Raw genomic sequence first — 12,306 nt, 5'->3', positions numbered from 1 at the left:
CACTGTGCTGTCTCTGGCTTGGCACAGAGTGTTCCAGACTCCAGATGCCAATTAGATGTTGTGACTCCTAAAAATCATAGCCTGACTTAATGACACACAGTCTGACCACAGCCTAACAGTCAGAGGTACAGCCCTGACCTTCGACATGCAGACTGAGCCAAACACAGAGGTAGACCTCCAGATTTATACCTTTGGCCCAAGTGGTTTGATTACCCTTAGACACACAGTCTCAGAAGCAGTTAAGAGCCTCCTTGGGTGCCAGACTCCTGGGATCTAGACCTGGTTCTGCCCCTTGACCGGTAGGGCAGACTAGTAAAATCACTTAAGCTCTGAGTCTCAATTTCCTGTTGTGTAAAGGGGAGATAATAATAGTACCTACCTCTTAGTGTTGTTATAAGGATCAAATGAGTTAATATATGTAAAATGTTTAGGACATATCTGACACATAGCAAGTGTTAAATGAATGTTCGCTGTCATTGTTTGTAACCTCTCTGAGTTCAGTGTCCACATCTGTAGAATGGGGATAGCAATGATACCCATACGGAGATTGTAGAAATCAAGTGAAATAATGCATGTAAGCCTGGCACGCAGTACATGCTCAACAAACATCAATAGTCATTCCCCGGGACCCCAGCCACATAGTGTCAGAAGGTCTAAGTAAGCACTCCTTCTTGGATCTTTCTAAATGTTCACAAACTGCAGGCTCTAACTCTGGGGTCCTGGGGTCTGTGTCTTCTCTCTCCAGGTAACCTCATCCACACTCAAGCTTTAGATGCCACCTGTAAGCCCGTGACCTCTGAACGTATACATCTCCAGTCCTGACCTCCCTCAAGTGCCCGGCTCATTTATTCACCTGCTCATTTGACACATGGGTTGGCTGCTTCAAACTCAACATGTCCCAAACCCGCCCCAGCTCTCCAAACCCCAGCCCCTGCTCCTTTGCCATGTCAGTTATTAATACCATCACTTGCCCAGGTGCTCAGACCCAAAGCCTAGGTGTCTTCTCTGTTCCTCTCTTGCCATTCTTTCTTCCTCTTTTGGCTTTTCCCACACTGGACTATTTGCCAGTTTGTTCCTACCAGAAGGCCTTTGCACTTGCTGTTCCAAACCACGGAAAATTTCTTCCCCTAAATACCCGCACGCTTACTCTCATCAGAGATCTTTCCTGACCACCCTATATAGACAGCAATACAGCCATCACACTCAAAGACTTGCTCAGCTTTTTTTTCTTCACAGCATCATTCCTCCCTATTTGCTTATTCACTCTCTTTGCCTGTCTGTCTTTTCCCACACCAGAAGGCAGGGATTGTTTCAGCTCCACTTCTGAACCTCTAGCACCTAGAACAATGCCTGGCACATAGTCAGTGTTCAGAAAACGTTATCTGAAGGAATGAATGGAGGTAACCATCCCTCTCCCCTCCCCTCCCTCTCCCCTACCTATCAGCAGCTTGGGGAAGTTGGAGGTCTCGATGTTGTGATAGTAGACCACGGAGGTGACAGCAGCCATGAATGCCATCCCGGCTGGCATGTACAGGTGGAGATGGCGGGATTCAGTCACCCTGGGATGGGGGAGAGGGAGAAAGAGAGAGAGAGATTGGAGGTAGATGGGCCAATAGCGCAGCCCAGGCTTTACGCTTCAGATTCAGCACACAGTAGGGCCTCTGGATCATACACACAGCTCCACTTCATATACTGACAGCTCTGCCCAGCCTACACAGATCCCAAACATGCTCTTTAGTTAGGGGCCCCCGAGTCCACACAATGAGACTATGAGGGCTCAGTATCCAGGCTTTGGAACTCATGACCTTCTCTCCCTGGGTTCGTGCTTATAGAACCTGCCATGGGGAAGCCAGCTTTGGCAGTCACAGCTGGAGAGTCTTCAGCCTGGAACCACTTCTCTGGGAGTGAACACAGCTGGCTTCCTGTCCCTGGGGTCCCTTGGGCAGTACGGGGACCTGTACACCACAAGTCTGTTAGTGACAGCCCCACTTAGCATGAACAGCATAAATCAGCATTGGACCCAGCCCCAGGTGGTGCAATGACAACACTGATAGTCAACATTTATTGAGCATTTACCCTGTGCCAGGCACTTTTCTAAGCACGTGATGTATATGAACTCATTTAATCTTCAGGAAATCCCACGAAGTCTGTACTCTTAGTCTCATTCTACAGTTGAGGCATAGAGAGGCTAAGAGGTCACAGTTTTGGTTTCATCCCTTGGGATGGTGATGGAGGCCAATACCAGCTCATCCCCTCCCCACTGTAACTCACAGAGGTCTCTGTGGTGGGTGGACTCTGGTCTGGTGACAAGACCTGTAGGGAGCCAGAGCTCTCTCAGATTTCACGCTTCCCCATGACTGGTGAGGAAGCTCATTACTTAATTGGCCTAACTGTGCCCTTCCACAGCTCCCTCCTACAGAAAGCAAAACCCACACTGCTCAGCCTGGCACCAAAGGTCCAGGTGATATGGCCTCAAGCCACATTTTCAGCACTGCTCAGCCCGTTATTTCTGCTGAGGCCATTTTGAGACCCCCCCTCCATTCCCAGAAGGCCCCCTCCAACTTCCCGCCTCGGTGCTGCTCTTGCTTGCATTGCTCCTTCTACCCAGCATGCCAAGCATCCCTGCCCTAATGAAGCTGACCGTGGGGAGAGGGCAACCATGCTTGGAGCTAACCTCCTGACTAGGCAGTCTAGGGAAGTGATATTGCAGATGGACTGAAGGTTGAGAGCGCAAGAGTAGGTGGACAACCAAGGGGAACTTCACAGAGGAGGTGGCACCAGGCTGGACTTTGAAGGGGGAACTAGAGTTCAACAGAGAAGGAGGGAGGACATGAGGAGAGCCATAAGTAGTCTGGTAAGACTAGTGTATAGGGTGTAGAGGCACTATGGGCTGTTTATCAAATAACATGTTCTCCTCCTGCTTTGCTAAAAGAACCACAAGTTTGTTCTAGCAGCAGTGGGCCCAGCCCTAGGGAATGGATGGTGATTGGTTCAAGCAGCCATGCAATTCCACACCCCTTTGCCAGTGATTGGTCTAAGGGTGGCCATATAACCCAATGCTGGCCAATGAGATGCAAAGGAAAGTCTGCAGAGGAAGATATCATGCATAAGGAAGAGACATATGAGAGCATGTCCCCTTTGCCTTTGCCTTCTTTTTTTTTTTCTTAATTTTTTAAAATGTTTTATTTATTTTTGAGACAGAGAGAGACAGAGCACGTGCAGGGGAGGGGCAGAGAGAGAGGGAGACACAGAATCTGAAGCAGGCTCCAGGCTCTGAGCTGTCAGCACAGAGCCTGTCGCTGGGCTCAAACTCAGACTGCAAGATCATGACCTGAGCTGAAGTCAGCCGCTCAACCGACTGAGCCACCCAGGCGCCTGTGCCCTTGCCTTCCTAAGTGATATCCGGAGCTTGGCAGCCATCTTGTGACCATGGGGAATGATTCGGTAGACACACAGAGGATAAAGTAGAAAGATGGGAAGAGGCTGGGTCTCTGATGACATCACTAAGTCACCAAACCAACTAGAGAGGTGGCCTCCAGATTTCTTAATAAATGAGACCATAAATGTTGATACTTTTTAAACCTTAGTTAGTGGATATTCTCAGCAAAAGACTTATACAGGAGGTACAGGGCAGTCACTAATGGGGTCACTGGGAGCAGCCAACACCCTGTTCAGGGGTCTTCAAAACTCCTGCCTTTGTACTCCTTGAAATAAGTTTTTGAAAAAACTTATACTCCACACATTTTTAAGTTAAATGTTATATCATAAGTTTAAATAAATTCATTTTTGCAATAGGAGGTAGAAATGATAAACATTTGATATAAGTAAATAAGATGAAGATTAACCATAACTGAAATAAATATTTCATGACATAACTGAACAAAAAAGACTTTGGCTGCTTTCCTGAATAATATACACTGAATTAGGTTAGAAATTAGGTAAAAGTTTTTTATATATGGGTTTTTTCCAGTGTATCGTGATCTAGGAAAACATTCTAGTTATATTGCTAAAAAAAGTATTTCCTCCCTGACTTGTACTGCTTTTGGTGTTCTAAATTCAGAGCTCCACACAAAAACAAAACCCAAAGGAAGAGAGGAAGCCCTATAGGTTTAAGATGCCTTAATTAATCACTAAATGCGGCTTACCCTAAACTAAGCCAGAGTTTGAAGACTACTGCTTTAACTAGCCTCCACTGCCTCCTGCCCCTAGACTCCCAGGTAGGTCTGCAAACCCAGGCCAGGGTGGACTGGGGGTGCCACAGGGCAGGATCTGTGGCCTCTCCTCTTGTCTGCTCCCTTCCTATGTCCTTTCTTCATGCTTGCCTGCCCAGGGGTATGGGCCCACAGATGGAGGCCAGCAAAGACCAGGTGGCAAGTGTCCAGTTCAGGAGCCAGCCTACCTCCTGGGGAGGAAATGGCAGTTTGCACTGAGCTGGGGAGATAGGGGATACAGATGCAGCCCCACACAGGAGGGGCTGCTGGCAGCGGGCAGGAGGGAGTCCCTGACCTGGTTCATTCTGGTCTCCCTCATTCTGGGAGATGTACTATCTGCCCAGTGCTCTGCTACTCCATTTCTGCACCCTGTCTGTACTCTAATTTCATCCTCCATGGCCCTGTGAAGCAGGCAAGGCAGGGATTATTATGACCATTTCACAGGTAGAGAAAGTGAGGCCCAGAAAGGCTGAGTGACTGCTCTGAAGTCCTGTAGCTGATATGCAGCAGAAGCACCAGCCGATGACCCAGGTCTACCTCCTCCACAGGCAGGGTGTTTTCCTCTCTGCCACTACACTGATTATAACCCAGTGAGAATTTCTGGCCTGGGGGCTCACAAAGCATCCTTCCCCTTTTGAACATTTGTGCTGCTTTGGAAGGGGTATCTGGATGGGGGGTGGGAGGTGGACTTGTCACCTGCTAGTTATGTGGCAGCAAGCATTCCGGTCTTCTTGCTCATCTGGGGGACTCTGACAACCGGGAGGAGCCCCAAGGCAAGCAGTTGTCCCAGAGACTTCTGCTGGAGCCAGCATGCAGGGACACTGGGGGTGGGACAGTGAGGTAGTGTGTATGGGCTGGGGGATCCCATCCCCCTGCTGCTGGCTGGCAGGAGTGGAATCTGGGCATGGTCTGATTCCAGCTCAGAGTGGTTGGACTTCTGATATTTTAGCCACATGCCCTCCACCCTCCACCACCCCCTCACCCAGGCAGTCGCTCAGCCTTCCTCCATGAGATGGCTGCTTCATCTCCTCCTTCTGCACCCCCGCTGCTGACACACCATTTCTGGCACTGTCATCTCTCACCTAGACTACTGTAATCACCTCCTAGGTGCTGTTTCTACCTCCAGCCTCTCCCTGCCTCCAGGCTGCCCTGGACACCTCCCAGGGTCCTCACCCCAAAATGCTGTGCTGACCATGTGTCTCTTCTGTTCCAAACTGCTGACAAAACCCAACCCAGACACGGCCTAGCATTCCAAGCCCTCCTGGAGAGGCCCCCACCCTGATTTCCAAGCCCCAGCATCCATCACTCCCCTGCTTGTGTTTCATGCTCCAGCCCCCAAGCACTACTCTCACCCCAACCTGCTTTTCTTCCAGTGCCTTTATTCCCCCTCCCTCCTGACTCACTGGCCCTCCCTCTCCGGAACTCCTCTGCTGTCAGACCTTGTCATACCTCCAGACTCAGCTCAGGAGCCCCTCAGTCATGAAGCTTGCCCAGTCCTGCCTTCCTCTCTCCTCCCAGAGTTCTTACTTGTACCATTATTTCATTTCTTCTCTTAAGGAGTCAATAAATATCTATGCAGCTTTGTCACGTACCTTGTGCTGTGACTATAAAGATGGATAAAACCCAACTCTGAAGACTTTCTCACTCAGGGGGAGACAGTTTTGCAAATAGACAGAAACTTAAAATATGGTATGATCTGTGCTGTGACAGGGCTAAGGAGTGTTCTGTGAGGCCCAGAGGAAAGGTGGGTGAGGGGAGGCCTTGGGAATGAGGTTAGAGACGGTGGGGGGTGCTGACTGCGAGGACCCCAGATACTAGGCTGAGCACCTGGAAACAACTGGGAACCAAGGGAAGGTCTTAAGCAAGAGTGATTTTTATTCTTCCCAAGAAGGGAACTCTAGCAGCTTGAGGAAGAGGCAGGGCATCTTCCACAGGCGTTGGGGCATTCTAATAGGCTCTAGGTTTATTTCCCCAGGTCTTGGCATGCAGATCCACGTTCCCTCTACCCTGCGGCCAGGGCCTGGGTCTCACTTGTGTCCAGTATCTGGCACAGAGAGCCAACAGGACATGTTGGATAAATGGTTGCTGGATTTATTAGCAAATGCTACTGTCTCATGGAATACAGGTGAGCTGGCGTCTCCTTGGGCCTTCTGGGAAGCACCTCAGGACAGATCCACTCTCCTGAGTACTCACCCATCAGACAGGATGCCCTCTGCGATTTCACACACCAGGACGAAGAGCAGCATGAAGGTCAGGATCCAGCGCAGATTGTGCCCAGGGAAGTGGAGCCATGTGCTGTGGTGGATGTGTACCTTGGAGCTTTGACTGCCCCATCCTGCAAGGAGAGCCATGGAGAGGTGGGAAGCCTGGCTCACCAGGAAGAGGGTGCATGAACCCCAGGTGAGTGCTTGGGTATTGAGCCCACAGTGGGGAGTGTAACCATCTGTACACCTGTGCATGAGAATGCCCGAGTTTAGTACCTGTGACCTAAGTGTCCAAGCATGAAGTCTGGACCCATGCAGGCCCTCCTATGCAGGTACTCATTTTATATACTAACCTCTTGTATGACAAATTATCATGTAAATAAGCCATTTGTTTGAGAACATATGCTTCTTCCTTATTTCTAATTGTCAGTAACTAGCAACTCTGCCTCTGCCACATCCTTCCTTTCTTAATTTTGTGACAATCTTTCGTTTCTTCCCAAAAGTTGTATATGAATTTTAAAATTTGCCCTTTAAAAACATTAGAGTGAATTAACAAGTTTTGCAGATGCGGGGGGGTGGGGGGGGGGAACACCCTGTGAGTTGACAAAGCTCTAGCCAGCTTGGAAAATTCAAGGTTCTGAAGAGAGACAAAGAGGACCACAGTGAAAAGGCACGCAGGATGGTCCTAACGGTGGTGCCCAACTTTGCAGAGGGCTTTCAAGCGGTGACGCTGGTCCAGATGGAGTAGCAGATGAGAGGACCCAAGTCCCTAGCTCCTTCCTCTCCTCCCCCACGGCGCGTGGGACCCCCAGGGACCTGCAGAGGCTACTGATCACTGTCTGGCGCAGCCCCAAAACACACAGGGCTCACAGGGCCTCCATTCCGGCTCCCGAGGCCAGGCTGCCCTTCTCCCTGGGCCCAGCCTCGGCTGACCGGGAGAGTACCTCGGGGGAGGGGTGCCCTGTCTCCCTACACTGTACTACTGGGGGTACAGCCCGAACCCCTCCCAAACATTCCAGCGCCCACACTGCTTTTCCTGTTCTCCATTTCAGCTTCGGCTCTGCGGTGGAAACCTTGGGGGTCCCCTGAGTCACGAGCGTCCTGTGTTTGGTGCACCTCAGGGGAAGGGATGGCAGGGCCAGCGAGTGCGGGGACCGCGGGATACAACACAGAGCAGGGGACCCCGGGAGGGAGGCGACTGCCGGTCGGTCGCGGGGCCCGAGGGGGGAAAGGGAGCGGTGTGGTGCGCGGCGGCGCCTCCTCCTCCTCCTCCCTCCCCGCCTGTGCCCTCCCCTCCTCCGCCGCTCCCCGCGCGCTCACCGATGAAGAGGATGGGGAAAGTGATGAAGAGCAGGAAGACGTGAGGCACCACGTTGAGCGCGTCCACGAAGCAACCGTTGTTGAGGACGCCCTGGTCCACCCGGTAGGCGGCCGAGTGGTTCTCGCTGCCGCAGAAGGCCAAGGGCATGGCGGCGCGGGCGCGGGCGCGGTCTGGGGCTCCGGCTCCGGCTCCGGCTCCGGTACCGGCTCCGGCTGCGGCTGGCTCCACGCGCCTCCCGCGCCTCTGTCCCTCGCGGCTCGGCGGTCCGACCCGGCAGTCAGGCCCCCGCCCCACCCCCGCGGGCCCCGCCCCGCCGGCGCTCCCGCTCCCCCCCACCCCGCCTCGCGCCACTACCTGCGGGGCCGGGGGGCGGCCAGGAGCCCGAGCGGCCGGGCGTTCCAGCTGTGGTGGCCTGCGCGCCCAGATGTACTGGGGACGCTTTGAGTGCCCCGCTCCACGCGTGCGCTGCAGGAGAGGGGGGAAGCAGGCTGGGTGGGTGGGCACGCTCGAATCTAGGTGGGAGGGATGCGGGGTGCACAAAGGAGGAAGATCCGAGTGGGTGCTGAGTGCGCGCTTTCGGGCCTGAAGGGCGAGCTCACTGCCCCTGGGCTGAGATGTGGGTTCACCTGGGCTTGGCGAGGGTGGGTGTCGTTAGATCAGAGGGTCCTGGTGGGGGCAGAGTGGAGCAAGCCCTCACCCCACAAAGATAAGAAAAGCAGGGAAGATTTGGGGAACACTTCAAATATTTTTCAAAAGTGGTTCCAGGTGCCGTGAGCTCCTAGGTGCTTTACAATGTATCCAGCGCTTTCGCAAACGAGATCTCTCAACACTCTGGCTAAGTACGGGTTATAATTTTTCCTATTTTCCTGATGAGGCAGTAGAGGCTAAGGGAGGTTACATGATTGAGCCAAGGTCTCACTGACAAAAAGTTAAGGAACCATAACTTGAGCGCAGCTCCTCTGATCCCTTCTTTCGCCCCCCACTCATCTCTGTCAGGCATGCCTCTAATACATTAGAACATTCCAGTGACTGTCAGGTGAATGGGTACCTGCTCAAGACTGAAAAAGGGGCACTTATGAAATTAAGCCCAGTGAAAACAGTGGGAGGCAGCCAGGATGGGTGGAAAGAGAGAATGCCTCCCCCAGCCCCCTCCAACTGGGATGTATTCTTAACCTGGTACCAACAGGCTTGATGAGTTAAAGGACCTGGGGGAATTGAAAAGACAATGCAATGCATTCCCACACTTCTGGAGAAATTTCCACAGGTCCCTGACCAAAAAAAAAGTTTGAAGGGAAAATGGGATTTTACGTTGAATTTTAAAAGAATTCTCTGAGTTAAAGGTATGGAGCATAAATACACAGTTCTCAGGAGGGGGTGGGGGACACCAAGGGAAGCTCTTTCCAGGCCTTTTCCCTAGAAGCTTCTCTGCGCCTGCTCTGAGGCTGCTGCTTTGAGTCTTTATAGGATTCTGTCAGGCAAGGCCTCAGCTCTGCCTCAGGCTCTGGAAGAGGTGAGGGCAGGAGCAGGCACCCTGGCAGAGGGCCGGTGGGGTTGGGTGAACAGCCTGGGGAGGGCAGGAGCTTAGGGTCCGAAAACCTCAGTCTCTGACTTTCTGGAACCTCTCTGAAGCCGAAAGAGGTTTCCTCCAGTATCCTCCAAAATAGTGAAAACTTGGTGGTGGTAAATTGTCTGGCACCAGCAGCAGGAATTAATTAATCCAGGGGATAATAGCCACTGAAAAGGGGATTGCTTGAGGCTGTGGGAAAAACTTATGACGTCGCGTGAAAAACTAGGAGACAAAATCGTGTGTTATCATAGGATTATAAGATTTATTATATTATTATAGCCATATTAAATATGTGTGTTTGAATGCAAGTCTGCAGGGGAAGCTCAGACTTGGAAACGACTGTTGCATTAGAGCAGAGTGAAGTATATATTAGCTCCCATTCCCGTGCTTAGTATTATTGTTACTACCATTCTCTTTCTGTGAAAACAGGACAACGAAGGTTCAGAGAGATGAGATGATGTGCCCATGGTCACCTAACAAGATTTTTTTTTCAAAGCTTTTTTGTTGTTGTTCCAAGTTTTTTTTTTTCTTCAAACTTTCTATTTGAAAGTCGCCATTTTATTTTTGTAGTTGCAATTTCAGTTTTTCACACTTTCAGGAATGCTATTTTTCCTTTTAGCGGTGATAATATATGAATTTTTAAAGAACAAGTCCCCAGTCCTGTCTCTGCTACAACTCGTTTGTGTGATGTTGGACAAGTTATTATTCTGTGCATCATTTATCTCCTTTCTAAAGGAGGAAGATAATAATACAGACTCCAGAGGAGTAAAATGAGATCATGGGCATAAATATGCTTTGTAAACCAGGAAGATAGTCCAGCCTACTTCATCCTCTAGGGGCTCACCCATGGGACTCCCTCAGTCAGTGAAGGTTATCTAGTAGTCTTTCTCTTCCTTGACATTCAGCATGCAGTGCTTGGCACAACCCACACACTTGGGTCTTCCGGGCCATTTGAAATAAACAGAAGGCCAAGTTCAATCCAAGCTGGACCCAAGTGTAAAGGACTTAAGGGATCATCAGCTGGGACTACAGGTGTTAGGTCTGGGGACTGAAGAGGGCGCCACAGTTGCCATCTCTAGCACAAGCCTGCTGTGCGACTGTGACCAAATTCCCACCTTCCTACACCTAGCTGTATAGAGAGGATGCTCATCGCACTGCCTGCCAAGTAGGTAGGTGCTAGAGTTACTTTGGAAAGTAACTTTCCAAAAGTCAGGTGCACAAGGAGGCATGGAAGGACTTCTGCTGTAGTGTGTATTATAATTTTGGAAACAATTAAAATGGTCATCAATAGAGGGCTGGTTAAAACAAACCAAACGAAAAACATAGTATTATCCATACTGTGGAATACTGAGACGGTCCAGAGACTAAAGTAGGGATATATATTCTGACATGGAAAGATGTCCCAGGCATATATGTAGAACAGCCTGTGTGACATGAAACCATTTATTTCTACAACAGAAGGAGACACAGAGCTACATATGTCTCTATGAGGAGACACTGGGTCTCCTGCTTTCCCACTTCCAACAAGGTAGCAGTCTTCTGAATGGGGGGAGGGGGACTAGAAGAAGGGCAGGCACCAAAAGCTTGCTACCAGCAAGGGTATTCCCCTTTGAGAATTCTCAGCCTTCCTTCTGGCAAAATGGAAAACCTGGGATGGATTTCAGAAACCTGGATTCTTGTGCCCACTGGCGTACTGGGTAAGTGTGACCGCAGGCAGGGCCCCTCCCCTCCTTTGTGCCAGGAAAGGGTTGGTGCACACCTTCAGAAAGGTCCCTTCCAGCCCTGATGTTGTTCAGGCTTTAGTTCCTTGTCTTTATCTGGCTGACCAGGTGTGTCAGTGACCATGGCAGTGGGGGTCATCAGGTTAATAATGGTGACATAATAGAATGGGGGGATATTTCAAGAAATTAACCATTTCAATAATCCCAATCCACAGTGAGCTGGTTAAAAACAAACAAAAACAAAAATTATGCTATCATCCATACTATGCAACAGGTAAGAATAAAATAGGGGTATCTGTAGAGAAGATATCATCACCCTCCCCTCCATACCCCACCCCCCTGCAGGCAGGTGGCTGTGAAGCTGAGATAGAGCAGAAAGCAGACAATTGGTGTGTTCAAAGCCTGTGTCTGCAGGGAAACTTAGAAGACTGTAAAATCACTAAAAGAGAGAATTGAATTATAGACAAAATGTCAGGGCTGGAACCTGGACGGGAAAAATCATTTCCCCTTTCACCTCCATCCTGCCCATTGTCAAGAGGAGGGGAGGGGAGGGAGTTCTTGAGAACGGGAACCTGTGCCCAGCCTCTTTGCCTGCCTGCTGTGTATGTGTGTATACTGGGCAGGACAAGGTAGGGGGGAAAGCTACCCAGCAAGGGAAAGGCTGTGTGTAGATTGTGCTAGAAAATCCATACCAGGACTATTTTGAAGAAAGTTTCCCTTGCTCCAGGGCACAGCCACCAGCCTGAAGGATGCAGGGGACCCTCAGTAGTACTTACATGGGTGTTTGCTACAGAAACAAGATGGAGCCTCCCCAAGTCTCTTGGCACCACAGAACCAGGCAGGGAGGTGGGAAGAAATGTCAAGAAAGCCCCATGTTAACTACCTGCCTGCTGGAGTGGGGGCTTGAAGTAGAAATTCAGTAACATTTTTGTTCTCGCCCACTGAAGTTTCAGTCCAGGATCATGCTCACTATAATAATATAACCCAGAAGGGCAACTCCATTCATGGCCTGGTTGCTCTATATCCTTGAGGCCCCTCGAGGTCACATTAATTCTCTCATTGCATTCCCCCAAATATCCAGCTCCCCATCGCATGGCTTAGAAGTGGAGGCTTTACTAAACTCTCTAGGGGAGGTGCAAAGACATGATTCCCATACCTCCCAGAAGAAACTTAGTAAAATTCCACCATTTCTCTACCCCCAAAGGTCTTCTCCCTTGTGTATATCTTATATCTCCTCTTCCTTTCTTCCACACAGCCTTTCCGAAAAAACACACGCCTCATT

The 12,306-nt window shown here is 50.4% G+C and overlaps 1 protein-coding gene across 5 annotated transcripts in view; it reads right to left on the bottom strand.

Moving 5' to 3' along the window:
* The window catches only part of ABCC8 (ATP binding cassette subfamily C member 8), a 77,388-nt gene extending 69,347 nt beyond the window's left edge, over positions 1–8,041 (bottom strand). For all 5 annotated transcript variants that reach the window (XM_027073033.2, XM_053203402.1, XM_053203404.1 and 2 more), the window contains exons 1-3: positions 7,736–8,041; positions 6,405–6,546; positions 1,438–1,559 (exon numbers count right to left, since the gene is read on the bottom strand). In XM_027073033.2, coding sequence (XP_026928834.1) covers positions 1,438–1,559; positions 6,405–6,546; positions 7,736–7,883 — 412 coding nt within the window. In that variant the 5' untranslated portion in view covers positions 7,884–8,041. The remainder of the gene's footprint in view (positions 1–1,437; positions 1,560–6,404; positions 6,547–7,735) is intronic.
* Positions 8,042–12,306: the final 4,265 nt, after the last annotated feature.

This window comes from Acinonyx jubatus, chromosome D1 (assembly GCF_027475565.1).
Source record: "Acinonyx jubatus isolate Ajub_Pintada_27869175 chromosome D1, VMU_Ajub_asm_v1.0, whole genome shotgun sequence".
Classification (NCBI taxonomy): domain Eukaryota; kingdom Metazoa; phylum Chordata; class Mammalia; order Carnivora; family Felidae; genus Acinonyx; species Acinonyx jubatus.
Note: the sequence above shows the minus strand (reverse complement) of the source record. Positions and strands in the feature narration are given on the sequence as shown.